This window comes from Symphalangus syndactylus, chromosome 16 (genome assembly GCF_028878055.3).
Source record: "Symphalangus syndactylus isolate Jambi chromosome 16, NHGRI_mSymSyn1-v2.1_pri, whole genome shotgun sequence".
Taxonomy (NCBI): Eukaryota; Metazoa; Chordata; class Mammalia; order Primates; family Hylobatidae; genus Symphalangus; species Symphalangus syndactylus.
In genome coordinates this window covers 11,002,914-11,018,538 of record NC_072438.2, presented here as the reverse complement: position 1 = coordinate 11,018,538, position 15,625 = coordinate 11,002,914, and the positions used below count along the sequence as shown (strand labels likewise).

Sequence of the window (15,625 nt, the reverse complement as noted above, 5' to 3'; positions counted from 1 at the left end):
GAGCTGCCATTGCCTTTCCCTGCACTGCTGTGCCGGCCACGTGAACACTCAGGTAGAGCGTGCCAGGCATGAGGCTGCCCCAAACGACCTGGCCACAAAGCTGCCTCACCAACCTCACCCAGCAGGAAAACACACGCCTTGCCTGCCAGCTCTGGGAGAAGCAGGCCGGGAGCTCTGAAGTCAGCACAGTGCAGCCAAAGGGAATCACAAGGATGAGTACCTCCCTTTTACTGTGAAACTGACAAAAGGCTTCAGGTGTGGAGGCTGGGGCAGGTGTGGGCAGCAAGCCACCCAGGTGCCAAGGCAAGACACCGAAGGCACGAGCTGGCACGAGCTGTTCCAGTATAATAAAAAATACATAGAATAAGAATAGTTATACTAGAAGCAGATTATAGATATGACTATATATAAACATAATTAATCATTAGTTTGTAGCATTACTCTTCTAATATTATAATAATCTTTGTTCTACAATTATAACCTAGGAAAGGCCGGGCGCAGTGGCTCACGCCTGTAATCCCAGCACTTTGGGAGGCCGAGGCGGTCGGATCATGAGGTCAGGAGATCTAGACCATCCTGGCTAACACAGTGAAACCCCGTCTCTGCTAAAAAATACAAAAAAATAGCCGGGTGCGGTGGCTCACGCTTGTAATCCCAGCACTTTGGGAGGCTGAGGCGGGTGGATCACAAGGTCAGGAGATCGAGACCACGGTGAAACCCCGTCTCTACTAAAAATACAAAAAATTAGCCGGGCGTGGTGGCGGGCGCCTGTAGTCCCAGCTACTCGGAGAGGCTGAGGCAGGAAAATGGCGTGAACCCGGGAGGCGGAGCTTGCAGTGAGCCGAGATTGCACCACTGCACTCCAGCCTGGGCGACAGAGCGAGACTCCGTCTCAAAAAAAAAAAAAAAAAATACAAAAAAATTAGCCGGGTGTGGTGGTGGGTGCCTGTAGTCCCAGCTACTCGGGAGGCTGAGGCAGGAGAATGGTGTGAACCTGGGAGGCAGAACTTGCAGTGAGGCGACATCACGCCACTGTGCTCCAGCCTGGGTGACAGAGCGAGACTCCGTCTCAAAAAACAAACAAACAAACAAACAAACAAAAAACCCTAGGAAAAACCAGGCCATACAGATAGGAGCTGAAAGCACACGGTGAGAAAGTGACCGGAAGAGAAGAGTGTGAGCCCTCTGTCACGCCTGGACAGGGTCACTAGAGGGCTCCCTGGTCTAGTGGTAGCGCCAGTGCCTGGGAAGGCACCTGTTAATTAGACTGGGAAAGGAAGTCTCCCTTTCCCTGGGGGAGTTAGAGAAGACTCTGCTCCACCACCTTTTATGGAAGGCCTGACATCAGTCAGGCCCACCTGCAGTTATCCGGAGGCCTGACCATCTCCCTGTGATGCTGTGCTTCAGCGGTCACGCTCCTGTTTCACTTTCATGTTCCGCTCTGTACACCTGGCTCCGCCTTCTAGATAGCAGTAGCAGAATTAGTGAAAGTACTAAAGTCTTTGAAATACATAGAAAAAATGATGGTGTAAGCTGTCCTCTCTCTCCGCCTCGGCTGCCAAACCGGGAAGGGCCCGGTGGACACGTGACTTGCGTGACCTTACCTATCACTGGAGATGGCTCACACTCCTTACCCTGTCCCCTTGCCTTGTATCCAATAAATAACAGCGCAGCCAGGCATTCGGGGCCATTACCTGTCTCTGTGCCTTGGTGGTACTGGTTCCCCGGGCCCAGCTGTCTCTTCTTCTATCTTTTTCTTGTGTCTTTATTTTTACAATCTCTCGTCTATGCACACGAGGAGAAAAAACCCACAGACCCAGTAGGGCTGACCCTACAGGCAGGACAATCTCCCACTGAACCACTCTAGGGGATGTAGCCTGACACCATTCAGCCAGGAGGCAGCAGACCCATGGCCAAGACCCCAGCAAGCAGCAGACGCCACTCGGGCACCTGGCTTTTGGAGTTACACACCCGAGTCAACTTCGCCTGAGGAGGAACGTGACTGGGGGACAGGGTCCTGCCCAGGGTTGGTTGCATTTGGCTTCTGGCCTGAGCCCGCCCTTGTTGGATCCCTCCTTAGGCCGGGAGCACTAAAGAGATGCGTGGCGGCCAAGGCAAGGCCAAGCACCCTCAGCTGGGATCCACCTGAGCCCTGTTTTTGCCCAGAGGCCCCTCCTCAGGGGGAACCTACCCAGCCTCAAAGGAGTATCTGATGACACTTCTGGCCTCGGGTCCTGGACCACATACACTGCAGGGCAGCTGCCCCACACCACGCTCCCCACCCCATCCTCACACTTACTGGCTCAGACAGGGGCCTGGCTCCTCCGTGGCAGGCCCAGCGCTCAGCTGTTCAGCCGCTGGCTGGCCCAGCCTGGTCTCAGGGCTTTCTGGGGGCTGGGCCTCTCTGCAACCAGACTTGGTGTCACCTCCGAACGGGTTGAAGTTTGGGTCATCCATTTTGTCCCAGTCGAGGTGGTAAGAGCCCCGAGAAGCCGGCATGGGGGTGTCCTCCCCCGCTCCGCTCCTATCGCCCTCCTCCACCTCCCGCGGGGCCTTTTGCTGCCTTACTGCTGCTCTCCTCGAGGGAGGCTTGAGGCCGGATCTCTCTCCCAGTCTTCTTGGTGGGGGTACCCTTTTGCTGGTGGCGCCATCAGAGAAATCAAATTCTAGTTTTATGGGTCCGCTCCTCGAGGAGCTGGCCATTTGGCCCGCAGCCACTTCTTCCTGAGGACTCAGGGTCATGGCCCTGCCAGCCACCAGGTGGCTGGTCGGGGCTATGCTCTCAGGAGCAGAGGTGTGTGCACAGGTAAGGGTCTGAGTGCCATCTGCTGACATGGGGGTGCCCATACCCGCAGGGCTGGCCAGGGCCTCGCCAGGCAGACTATGCAGGGGTGCTCCTCCGCAGGCTTCCTCAGGGATCGCACCAGGAGGCGAAGTGGCCACTGCTGTGGGAGCACAGACCCCACCATGCTGGCATTCTCCCTCGGCTCCATGTGGAGTCTCCGCTTTGTGCTGGGACTCTGTCCTGGAAGGGTCTTCTAGGGTCTCAGAGGTGGGTGTCATTCTTCTGTCTAAGGAATAGGAACTAACGTTTTCCTCCGAGGCTTGCTCAGGGCTGCCAGACGCTTTTCCTGGAGACGCCATTTGGTTCTCAGAACTTCCTGGGCTCTGGGAAGAGCTCGAGTAGTCCAGGTCAGCCAGGGTGCCTGGGCCAGGCTCGCTGGAGCTGCCACTCCCAAAGGCTGGGCTTGCATCCCCCAGGAGGTCGGTGTCAGCCTCCACTGGTTTCTGTAGAGTTCCATGAGTAGCTTTGGCATCCACTTCCTCGATGAGCTGTTGGCTTTTAAAACAGACTTAGTCAACGTGAAGCAGTGAGTACCTGTGAGGTTAGGGGCCTCAGCACTCATTCTCAACGTAGGTTTAACTCTCTCACACCAGAAGCAGGGCTGAGTCACCCCTGGCACAGCTTCCTGTTCTCCACCCCCCACCTCAGTTCCTCAATGTGGTTCCTTCCTGTCCTCCCAGGGACCAGCTCCCTGTGGAACGGCTGGACACAACCACGTGACCCCACACTCCCGCTTCTTGGGGGTGGCTATGCATGGGGTTCCAAGTTACAGGGGTGCCTCTGGGCTGCTTGCCTGTTTAATTGTGCTCATCATGTGCTTTGCCAGGTGCTGGACCCAGACTCCTCCAGCAGCCTCTGCCACCCAAACAGCACTTGTCATCATGCACAAGGTCTGCACCCAGGCCCACAGCACGGACACAGCACAGGCTGCTGCCTGGGGGGTCAGACGTGGGACACCACACCCAAATGACTCAAGCTGATGCCAGAGAAAGAAGCTTGGAGGCATCTCTCCCACCTGGTAGGCTGGGCTCCTCAATTTCCCACCACTTCCTTTATTTTTATGTTTTTTTTTTTTTTTTGAGACGGATTTTTGCTCTGTTGCCAAGGCTGGAGTGTAATGGCATGAACCTCTGCCTCCAGGGTTCAAGTGATTCTCCTGCTTCAGCCTCTCAAGTAGCTGGGATTACAGGTGCCTGCCACCATGTCCTGCTAATTTTGTTTTGTATTTTTAGTAGAGACAGGTTTTCACCATGTTGGCCAGGCTGGTCTCAAACTCCTGACCTTAGGTGATCCACCCGCTTCGGCCTCCCAAAGTGCTAAGATTACAGGCAGGAGCCACCGCACCCGGCATCCACCACTTCCTGTAAAAAATCCATTTGAGCACCTGCCCACCAGCATACAGTGACCCCACCTTACTCCCCGATAGACGAGGCTAGCTGCCACCCTCTCAGCTGTCCCCTGCCTATGCTCCAGGGCCTGGCTCCAGTCCTCTGTGTGACCTCCAGCCTGCTGTGGGCCTGTAAGTCATATAATCATTATTTCCACCTGTGTTTCCCCTAATCACCAAAGGGTGTGCACCACTTAATGACCCTGAATTCTAACATTAAGGGACCTGGCAGCATTCCGATAACACTTTAGTCTGCGTGAAAACATCAGCTACAAGCAAAACAAGAAAGCTCAGTCACCACTGTCCTCTGCCTTCAACCCCACCCGAGGACATGCCCGCAGATCAGTGCTGGGGACTTGCAGGCCCCGGGACAGCCAGCAGGGGGCGTGGTAAACAAAGGTTTTCTGCACGAATCTGCTTTCCCCTTCAAGTCAGGGACTGGCAGTGCTGTGGCCAGGGACAGTCAAAGCCTTCACTGAAGGGCAAGGCCGAGGTGCAGGATGCCACCTTCAGGCACAGAAGGGCCTGAGTGCCCTCTGCAACACCTCCCTGGGATGTGGCCACACTGGCCCAGCACCCGCCTGCTACAGTGGAGTGCCATGGGTGCAGAGGACACCTTCCCAGGGACCCACCATCCCTGGGGCACTCGCTGCACGCAGCGGCTGCTCTTGGTCTCATCCCACTGATGTGGGAGCACCACAGCGACCACCACCTGGGCCTCAGCAGAGTTCCAGAAAGGAGATGACAGCCACCAGTCCAAGCCACAAGCTCAGAGTCACTCTGGCTGGAGCCCCTCGGGGCCAACCTCTCAAGCCCCTCCTAGCTCCTCTACACCCTCTGCCCTATGGAGGCTGCTGGGTGACCCTGGAGGCACAGGGGAGAGGCAGGGGATCTGTGGCTCTGGGACAGATCACACCCAAGGCAGCTGGGAGGCGACTTCTCTGCTGCTGGGTCTCCCTTCCTTCTTGGGGTCATCGTGAACCAATGTTTGATTCATTCTTACTTCGTTTGACCAAATTTCAAAAGGGGCAAAAAACAAAGTTGAAAAGTAGCAAGCAGACATGGGAAGAACTGCGAATTCAGGCTGGAGGGGTAGAGGGGAGACGGAGCCAGGGCCCAGAGAAGGATGTAGGAAATGCTGTCTGTACTTACTGGTGACATTTTATCTCAGGGGGTGAGAAGCATCAGTGGTATTCTGTTCTTTATGCTTTTCTCTGCACATCTAAAATCTGCTTAAAAGTTTTGGGCCAGCCGGGCGTGGTGGCTCATGCCTGTAATCCCAGCACTTTGGGAGGCCGAGGCCGGCAGATCACCTGAGGTCGGGAGTTCGAGACCAGCCTGACCAACATGGATAAACCCCGTCTTTACTAAAAATACAAAAAATTAGCCGGGCATGGTGGCGCATGCCTGTAATCCCAGCTACTTGGGAGGCTGAGGCAGGAGAATCGTTTGAACCTGGGAGGTGGAGGTTGTGGTGAGCTAAGATCGCACCATTGCACTCCAGCCTGAGAACAAGAATGAAACTCTGTCTAGAAAAAAAAAAAAAAAAAAATTGGCCGGGCATGGTGGCTCACAGCTGTAGTCCCAGCTACTAAGGAGGCCAAGGTGGAGGACTGCTTGAGCCCAGGAGGTTGAGGCTGCAGTGAGCTGTGATGGCACCATGGCACTCCAGCCTGGGTGACAGAGTGAGACCCTGTCTCAAAACAACAGCAACAACAGTTACATCAGCAAAAACCAGCAGAAAATCATGCCTCTGGGGTCCCTTCCCACCCTGGATGCAGATGAGGTATTCCTGGGTGCCCAGACAGATTAGTTCAGCTGCAGAGTAAAGAGCTGCCTCCAGGATCCTCCCTTTTATTTTTTTTTTTTGAGTTGGAGTCTTACTCTGTTGCCCAAGCTAGAGTACAGTGGCGTGATCTCGGCTCACTGGATCCTCTACCTCCTGGGTTCAAGCGATTCTCCTGCCTCAGCCTCCCGAGTAGATGGGATTACAGGCGCCTGCCACCGCGCCCGGCTAATTTTTGTATTTTTTAGTAGAGATGGGTTTTCACCATCTTGGCCAGGCTGGTCTCGAACTCCTGACCTCATGATCCACCCGCCTTGGCCTCCCAAAGTACTGGGATTACAGGCATGAGCCACCGCGCCTGGCCTGGATCCTCCCTTTCTAGGCAAAGACAGACACCGCCTCACCATCCACTTGCAGTTAAGCACCAGGTCGGCCAGCAGACTGCCAAGCCTAACCCAACACCCAGCGCCTGGCAGATCCCGCCGACCATGCACACACTGAGTGGTAGATCACACAACATGGTTTCTTTGCCTACAAGTCTGTCTACTCTTTCTAAGTCCTAAGGTGAGCGGAATTCAAGATAAATGAAACTGCGGATCGTCCTTCCTGGAGATGGGGCCAAGACATTTCAACAAATTAGAGGAGCAAAGATTGAGGCCAACTGGTTGGCAAAGGCACAGCAAAAATGTGAAGTGTGGGCTGGGCGCGGTGGCTCACGCCTGTAATCCCAGCACTTTGGAAGGCTGAGGCAGGTGGATCACCTGAGGTCAGGAGTTTGAGACCAGCCTGGCCAACATGGAGAAACCCCATCTCTACTAAAAATACAAGAATTAGCCAGGTGTTGGTGGGCGTCTGTAATCCCACCTACTGGGGAGACTGGGGTGGGAGAATTGCTTGAACATGAGAGGCAGAGGTTGCAGTGAGCAGAGATCGTGCCACTGCACCCCAGCCTGGGCAACAAGAGCAAAACTCCATCTCAAAAAAATAAAAAGCGGGCCGGGCGCAGTGGCTCACGCCTGTAATCCCAGCACTTTGGGAGGCTCAGGCGGGTGGATCACGAGATCAGGAGATCGAGACCATCCTGGCTAACATGGTGAAACCCTGTCTCTACTAGAAATACAAAAAATTAGCCGGGTGTGGTGGTGGGTGCCTGTAGCCCCAGCTACTCGGGAGGCTGAGGCAGGAGAATGGCGTGAACCTGGGAGGCGGAGTTTGCAGTGAGCCGAGATCGAGCCACTGCACTCTAGCCTGGGTGACAGAGTCAGACTCTGTCTCAACAAAAAACAAACAAACAAACAAAAAAACAAAAAACTGAAGTATGAAGTTATCCAAGTATCTCATGATCGATTTTTCTGTTAGTGAACTGGCCACATGCTGCACACACTCAGTGCAGATTTCAGGAGAAACCCAGCCAAGGCCGGCCGGGCATGGTGGCTCACACCTGTAATCCCAGCACTTTGTGAGGCCGAGGCGGGCAGATCGTGAGGTCAGGAGGAGATCAAGACCATCCTGGCTAACACGGTGAAGCCCCGTCTTTACTAAAAATACAAAAAAATTAGCCAGGCGTGGTGGCAGGCGCCTGTAGTCCCAGCTACTCGGAAGGCTGAGGCAGGAGAATGACATGAACCCGGGGGGCGGAGCTTGCAGCGAGCGGACATCGCGCCACTGCACTCCAGCCTGGGCAACAGGGCGAGACTACATCTCAAAAAAAAAAAAAAAAAAAAAAAAAAAATCCAGTCAAGGCCTGACAGAACAGGACAGCACATTCCTGCAAGAGCCATCGGAAAGAGAGGGTGAAGCTCCAGCATGTCCAGCAGCACCAACACTTACTTCTCTTTCTGTGTCCAGATCGGGTGAGAGTTTTCCAGTCCAAGGGTGTCATCCTGAGTGAAAGGTGCCTCAAGTTTGCTGGCCATGCTAGGACTTAGAATCCTGTGCGTCTGTGGATCCCGCAGAGGTGTCTGAAAAGTCACCTGTTGCGGAGTGAGGAGGAGAGCACCTATTCATTAGTTCAAGCTGTTACAGCCACACCAGCAGCTCAGAGGTCACCAAGAAAGCAGGCCCTAGGGCAACCTGGCCAGCCACACACTGTACAGGTCACACTTACCTTCATAGCTTTGGCCAGGTTCTTGGGTGGCACATTTTCTTTCTGTGACACACGAAGAACAGACGATCTTCCGGTAACTTCTGGTGGCGAAAACAGGAAGTCGCAATTTTCTGTATTTTTTTCACTGCTGACATTTTTGTCATTTAAGACCTGCAGACTCATTCTGGAAAAGCAGAACATGTTTGTGTCAGTGTGAGGGCAACACTACCACGTTGTCCAGACACAGACGTGACAGCTGCCGCAGGGGGCACGACCACTTCCTGCACAGGTGTGCTCATCGCTCTGGAACTCATACCTCCCACACATGTCCTCTGCCAAGTGGGGCAGAGAAAGCCTCAGATTGAGTCCCCATCTTGCTTCAGAGACTCACTCTCCAGCCTGGCAGGGGGACACGGGCAGCACTGCTGCTTCCTGGGACCAAGAGCTAAAGGGCCTTCAGGCTGAGATGGTGAGAAAAAAAACCAAGCCTGCATAATCTCTACTGCTGTATTACTACATCAGGCAGAAGTCAAGACACAGAAAAGCCCTGGCCTATAGGAAACCCAGAAGAGCCAGAGGAAACCCCGGTCTTCCCACAGGCCTCCGCGTGTGACGTGAGGCAGGACCGGGCAGTAGAGGGCAGAAAAGCAGGACAGCGGCTCTGGTCTGCTCTCTCCCACCGGGCCAAGATCAGGCTGAGAGGGTGAAGGCCCAGAGGAGGAGCTGGGAGACGTAGCGCAAACAAGGGAAGGCCAGAGCTGAGCAGCAGGTGCCAAGGAACTTCCACATCAGGGTCTCCAGTCAGTCCCAGGTTCTAGGGCCGCCCAGGTCCTCATGCCGGTCACCCACACGCTTGCCACCCTTTCTGTCTACAGCGTTCCCAGTCTAGGGAATGACGTAGGCAGAAAGGCTGCCAGAAAGAACCGAGTGTCGACCTGGGCAGGAACCCCACGGGCACCTGGTGGTTGGGGGGAGACCTGGAGAGGCTTTGATTTGAAGAAGAGCAAAGTTGGGGAGGATCCTGGAGAAGAGGGAGGGGGCAGCCCGGGCAGGTCGGTGCTGCAGCTTGAGAAGCCCACTGTGGTGCTGTGTGTGGGTGGGGAGGTTAAGAGCAGGAGGGAAGCAGGGAAACCACAGGCTTCTGGAGCCCAAGGAGTAGAGGCCAGATCAGACCCGGGCCTGGCCACTGGCACATATGGGACTTACGGACGACGCTTAGGTTTTTGGCCCGAATAACTGGGTACAGGGCAGGGGAAGGGGTGCTGGATCGCTGGGGGACCCGCAAGCCTGGAACTCAGGGAGAAAGTGACTCGGAGGAAGCCTTCTGGCGGCGTGGAGGAGCTCGAGAGAGCAGCAAATCCAGCCTTGGTCAGGAGAGGCCTTTTACTGACTATGGAGGCCCGGGAGGGGCTCTGGGCAGAGAAGGGACCGGCCCCAGGCTGGTGCTTTGGTGCTATTCTGGTGCACAAGAGGGATGCGGTGCGGGGGAAGGTGGAGCGACGCAGCAGGTGCGGGGAAGCGGTCGGGGCCCAGGTGTCCGCTGCAGGTGGCCTAGATGGAGTTGGCCCCAGGACGGAGGCCGGAAGGGACCAAAGAACAACAAGAAGGTCCGCGAGCTGGGAGCCAACAAAGAGCCAAGGTGGGCGGCCGAAAGACAGGAGAAGGTCGAGGAGGGCAAAGCACCTCGGGGCGCCCGCTCTGCCGTCGGTCTTGGCCCAGCTCTAGCCGCCCCTGGCCACCGTCCAGGGGGCCCAGCCCGGCGGTCGGTCTAGGGCGCGGTACGGGCTCTGGCGGCGGCCCCAGGAGGAGCCGTGGGGGACGCTTCCCGGGGAAAGCGGCGGCCGGGGCGGGAGGGCGAGGGCCGAGGGCGTGGCGGGGCGGCCTCGTGCCCCCAGGACCCCAGCGTCCCCGCGTCGTGTAGCCGCTCTCCTACCTGCCCGCCCGCCAGTTGCCGGGCTCTGAGCCCGCGCCGCCGCCGCCAGGAAGGAGGGGTCCGCGTCTGCTCCGCGCCCGGGGCCAAGCCTGGCTGCTACCGCCGCCGCGCTTCTAGCCCTTGATGGCCGCCGGCGCGCCGGAGTTTCAAACGCCGACGGTTGCCTTCGCGCGGCCAATCAGCGCGCGGCCGGGGGCGGGACCGCAGGAGCGCGGGCGTCCAATGGGAAGCTGTGCCTCGCCGGCCCCGCCCCCCTCGTGCGCCGACGGTTCCATTTCCGGAGTGGAGGGCACGCCAGGGGTGTCTGAAGCTGAGACCGCGGGCTTGCCGTGGCCCCTTGAATTTCGGGTTCTGCAGCTGACGATACTGGGCGGGGCTTCATGGCCAGGGCCGCGCTCAGGCCTAAGCTTCCCCAGCTGTGCATTGAGACCAGGTGCGGTGCCGCCTCCAGAGCAGGCCGTGAAGAGAGGCCGCACCCGCATGGGGACTGCATCTCCCAGAGCGCCCCGCGGGCGGCCGGGCGGCGGGACTCCATCTCCTAGAGTGCCCCGCGGGCGGCCGGGCGGCGGGACTCCATCTCCTAGAGTGCCCCGCGGGCGGCCGGGCGGCGGCCGCCACAACCGACAGGTCCGGAACTGGGCGCTGCGGCCTCTTCCGCACGCCGGGGGCGGGGGTCTCGCCGGCAGCTTCCCGGCGGCTGCGCGATGGACAACCCCGAGGTGACCTTCACTCTCGCCTATCTGGTGTTCGCCGTGTGCTTCGTGTTCACGCCCAACGAGTTCCACGCGGCGGGGCTCACGGTGCAGAACCTGCTGTCGGGCTGGCTGGGCAGCGAGGACGCCGCCTTCGTGCCCTTCCACCTGCGCCGCACGGCCGCCACGCTGTTGTGCCACTCGCTGCTGCCACTCGGTGAGGCTGTTCGGGCCGGCCAGCCGCATCCTCTCCTGCGCAGGGCTTGCTGGGAGGTCCTCCCCGAAGCCCCGAAAGCGCCTGGGCGCAGCTGGGGAGAGGCGCCGGTCCTCATCCAGAGGGACCGCGGCGTGGGCTGAGCGCGCTTAGGGGCGCCGCCGGTGCTGACTTGCAGGTGACGGGAACCCAAGTTCAGAACCTTGGGCAGGGGATGCTCCGGCCCACCAAGTCCTGAACCGTCACGTGCCTGGGGGTTGCAAGGCCAAACAGCCTTTGCTTATCGTGGTTGAGGGCAGTGGCCAGGAGAAGGCAACTTGATTGAGTCCAACAGAAGGGGTCGGAGGGGCTGTGTGGAGGTTGGCACTGCTGTAGGCCTTGGAAGGTGGGTGTGGGGAGAACAGGCGGATTTGGAGGCAGTTCCAGTTTGGGGGCGCCACAGGGGCAGAGGCTGGGGAGGGCCTCTGTGCAGTGCAGGTGGGACGCTCAGAGTTGTCCGGGGGGGGTGCTGGGCTGGGCCCCAGGTGCTAACTGGGGCTCAGGAAGGTCCCTCTCTCAGCTGGTTGGATGACGGACAGGTGGAAGGTGGGGGGTGCAGTGGCTGGAGGGGGATTTCACGGGGGGGACCTCTGGAGGACACGGGGGCAGACGCAGCTCTGGGAGGATAGATGGCCAGTGGCTGGCCAGGTCTGCCACTCTGGGGACACAAGAGGGGTGACCCTCCACATTCTGGTGTGAGGATGCAGCTGCCTGGGCCGAGCTGGAGGCAGGTGTGGGGTGGAGGCGCCCAGGCCTGCCTCATGGAGAGGGTGGGCTGGGGGCCCATTTGACAGATGGATGGGGCTGAGTGGGGCTGGGGCCCTGACCAGGCCACTTTCTAGGGCTACTGGGTGGGTTTCTGTAGCCCTTCCAGCTGCACCCTCCCCAGAGGCCTGTGAGGGACCACAAGTGAATCATGGCGGCCACACCTGGAGCAGACAGCACAGCTGGCCTTGCAGTCGGATGTCAAGCTCTTTTTATTTTTAACTTAGTTTGAAAGTTTTCAAGCTTTACTAGGTATTAGTTACCTATTTTATTTTTATTTTTTGAGACGGAGTCTCACTCTGTCACCCAGGCTGGAGTGCAGTGGTGCGATCTCGGCTCACTGCAACATCCGCCTCTCGGGTTCATGCCATTCTCCTGCCTCAGCCTCCTGAGTAGCTGGGACTACAGGCAACCTGCCACCACGCCCGACTAATTTGTATTTTTTAGTAGAGACGGGGTTTCACCATGTTAGCCAGGATGGTCTTGATCTCCTGACCTCGTGATCCGTCCACCTCAGCCTCCCAAAGTGCTGGGATTACAGCTGTGAGCCACTGCGCCCGGCCCCTAGTTACCTATTGTTATATGTCACGTTACCTTGAAATGCAGTGACTGGGCCAACTCCAAATGTGGACTATTTATTACTTTTTGCCAACTGGAACCTGCTGGTGCAACTCCTCACTGTCTCCATTGCTTATTTGGACCTTCAAATTGTCCCCGATCTGGCCAGCAGGGCCCTGAAGCAGGCTCCGTGTCCTTTGGACATGTCCCATCATTCTTTGACACTTGCTTCCTTTCTCGCACATAACTTCTCAGCTCTGGGATGGGCCATATTTGATCAGCCTCATCAGAGCAGGTGAGATTGAGAGACTGAGACCCTGTCCTGGCAGCTGCCCTGGCAGGCCAGGGGTCAGCTCTGCCTGAGGTGACACCTGACTGTGTTTGTTTTTCCCTTTCTAGGCTTTTGTAGTTTTTTTTCAATACTTACATATTGTGTGAAACTAAAGCAGCAAATTAAAAACCTTTTCCCCTAATATATCCTGCCTTTGCCACAGGCAGGGAGAGAGTGGGCCGGCTGGGGAAGTGCAGAGTGGGTAAAGCCCACTTACCCTGGGAGCTGACCTTGGAACCCGGGCAGAGAGCCAGGTCCAGGGCTGTGGGGGGGTGGACAGCGGCCTGGCACTCACTTTCCCCTGAGGCTCACTCTGTCCTTTGCAGGCTACTATGTGGGCATGTGCCTTGCGGCTTCAGAAAAGCAGCTCCACTCCCTCAGCCAGGCCCCTGAGGCCTGGCGGCTCTTCCTGCTGCTGGCCGTGACCGTCCCCTCCATCGCCTGCATCCTGATCTACTACTGGTCCCGTGACCGGTGGGCCTGCCACCCACTGGCGCGCACCCTGGCACTCTACGCCCTCCCACGGTCTGGCTGGCAGGCTGTTGCCTCCTCCGTCAACACTGAGTTCCGGCGGATTGACAAGTTTGCCACCGGTGCACCAGGTGCCCGTGTGATTGTGACAGACACGTGGGTGATGAAGGTAACCACCTACCGAGTGCACGTGGCCCAGCAGCAGGATGTGCACCTGACTGTGACGGAGTCTCGGCAGCATGAGCTCTCGCCAGACTCGAACTTGCCCGTGCAGCTCCTCACCATCCGTGTGGCCAGCGCCAACCCTGCTGTGCAGGCCTTTGACATCTGGTAAGAGTGTGGTGCCTGTGGGGGTGCGGAGGGGGTGCAGAGGGCACACGGCAGGCCAGAGCCAGGCTCTGGCACCACGACCCCTGGGAGGTGCTGGGTGTAGCCGGTGTGGACTCCAACACTCCTGGGCTTGTGTGACACCAGTCACTGAGCCCTCCCGCATAGCCCTCCCTCGGGCCCCCCTGCACTCTTGGCCTCCTCTTCCACTCCCTGGAGCCGCCTCCCCCAGATTCTTGGGGAGCACTCAGGACAGTGCAGCCCTCAGGCTGGACAGCTGCCTTGCTCCTAGGTCCGCCCCATGCCCAGGCTGGGCTGTCTGGCACTGGGTCCGGGGGCTCTGGCCTTAGGGCCATCTCTCCTGGTTGGTCCTGGTGCGACAGCTGCCCTGTCACTTCTTGGCGTGTGGCCTCCTTCTTCCGCTCCCTTTGCCCTGCAGAGGGGCCCAGCAGCTCTCCTCCCTGCAGGCTGAACTCCACTGAGTACGGGGAGCTCTGCGAGAAGCTCCGGGCACCCATCCGCAGGGCAGCCCACGTGGTCATCCACCAGAGCCTGGGCGACCTGTTCCTGGAGACATTCGCCTCCCTGGTAGAGGTCAACCCGGCCTACTCAGTGCCCAGCAGCCAGGTGGGGGCCTGGGCCAGGGCCGGGCGGATGGGTGGGTGCCCACGGGCGTCTGCCTGGGCTCCTGGTGACGCTCCACCTGCCTGCAGGAGCTGGAGGCCTGCATAGGCTGCATGCAGACACGTGCCAGCGTGAAGCTGGTGAAGACCTGCCAGGAGGCAGCCACAGGCGAGTGCCAGCAGTGTTACTGCCGCCCCATGTGGTGCCTCACCTGCATGGGCAAGTGGTTCGCCAGCCGCCAGGACCCCCTGCGTCCTGACACGTGGCTGGCCAGCCGCGTGCCCTGCCCCACCTGCCGCGCACGCTTCTGCATCCTGGATGTGTGCACCGTGCGCTGAGTGGTCTGGGACCTTGAGGTGACTCTGTGTCTCCCCCCAAAGCCACGGGGCAGGGAAGGGGGTGGCTGGGCCTCCTGGCTGGCAAAGGGCTCTACTTAAAGCACATGATCTAGAGCAACTCGCCTCTGCCCTGGGTCTGCAGAAGGCTGAGGACTTTTGGTTAAAAGCAATCCTTATGAAAACACCCCACCCTGCTTGGCAGCCAGGGTACAAGTCCTGGGCACCTCCTCTTTGCCTCCCTCCTGCCCCCTTCCTGCTGGTGGGGGCAGATCCTGCACACACAGACACAGCATTTGTGCCCCTGAGCCATTCCCTGGAGACCCTGGGTCTATCCCAGGTGGTCGTCATCTGGGCCATTTGCCTTACTTCTCTGGAGCATACCCGCCTTCAGTTACGTGCCAGACCCGGACTGCTTTCTCCTGCCCTGTCCTGGAGCTGGCCCCTGGCTGCCTGGAGAACCCTGGGTAGGTCCTGAGGGTGGGATGGAGAAGAGGGCACTGCTGTGGTGTGGGAGCAGTCCTGGGGCTTCGTGGTGGCTGTGGCCAGTTGAGGGGCTGTTCCTCGGTGGGGTGGCAATGGGAGGACAGGTCAGAGCGCCCTCATTTGTAGTGCTGCCCCTTAGGGGTTCTCATCCTGTCCTTGGTGCCTTTTGCTGCCCAACAAGTCCAGCGAAGGCCGAGGTCTCAGACTCCCGGGTAGGGGTGGGGGTTTGAGTTGAGGACCAAAGTGCCATAGCGACATCCAGAACACAAGCCCACCAGGGGTCCAGCCCAGGCTACCCACTCCCCTAGGGTCTCCCAGTCTCAGAAGGGGATGCACGCCCCCTGTGGTCAAGGCTCTGGTGGGCGTCTTGCCCAGTTCCTGATGGTTCAAGGGGACGGGGAGACGTTGGCCAGGCCCCAGGGCACAGCCCTGACACAGATGTGGCTACTGGAGGGGCCCTCACACCTGCGGCCCCAAAGCCCCAGGCTTGGCTGTTTGAGGCAGAGGTGATGGACTCAGGGGGCCTGACACTTGGAATTTGGGAGGCTTCCTAGAGCACTCAGCAGGTGAAGGCAGCAGGGACCATGGCTGGGAGCCAGAGCTAGCTTTGACCTGAGTTTTAAGGGCTGCCAAAGAGGGGCAGTGGGTTGGGGTTGTTTTTACTACAAAATAAGTTACTTAGTTTTATAAAAACAAACCTATTGTAGCCAAATGACACATATTTAATAAAATTTAGTCTGAAGTGA

The 15,625-nt window shown here is 58.2% G+C and overlaps 2 protein-coding genes across 7 annotated transcripts in view; one reads left to right on the top strand and one right to left on the bottom strand.

Annotated features, from left to right (window-relative positions):
• TACC3 (transforming acidic coiled-coil containing protein 3) overlaps positions 1-10,655 on the bottom strand; it is a 24,047-nt gene extending 13,392 nt beyond the window's left edge. The window contains exons 1-4 of one of the 5 annotated variants that reach the window (XM_055245478.2): positions 10,038-10,655; positions 8,126-8,288; positions 7,849-7,991; positions 2,300-3,340 (exon numbers count right to left, since the gene is read on the bottom strand). In XM_055245478.2, coding sequence (XP_055101453.1) covers positions 2,300-3,340; positions 7,849-7,991; positions 8,126-8,287 — 1,346 coding nt within the window. In that variant the 5' untranslated portion in view covers position 8,288; positions 10,038-10,655. Of the gene's footprint in view, positions 1-2,299; positions 3,341-7,848; positions 7,992-8,125; positions 8,289-9,787 lie in introns of all 5 variants that reach the window. The other 4 variants (XM_055245477.2, XM_063619669.1, XM_063619668.1 and 1 more) reach the window with 4 other exon arrangements.
• On the top strand, positions 10,340-15,625 carry TMEM129 (transmembrane protein 129, E3 ubiquitin ligase). 2 transcript variants are annotated; one of them, XM_055245483.2, is made up of 4 exons: positions 10,340-10,946; positions 12,963-13,437; positions 13,902-14,061; positions 14,148-15,625. In XM_055245483.2, the coding sequence occupies exons 1-4, from the start codon at positions 10,742-10,744 to the stop codon at positions 14,394-14,396; spliced, it is 1,089 nt and encodes a 362-aa protein (XP_055101458.1). In that variant the 5' UTR covers positions 10,340-10,741; the 3' UTR covers positions 14,397-15,625. The 2 variants fall into 2 exon arrangements, with proteins under 2 accessions (XP_055101458.1, XP_055101459.1); XM_055245484.2 differs by lacking the exon at positions 13,902-14,061 and having other exon boundaries at positions 10,742-10,946.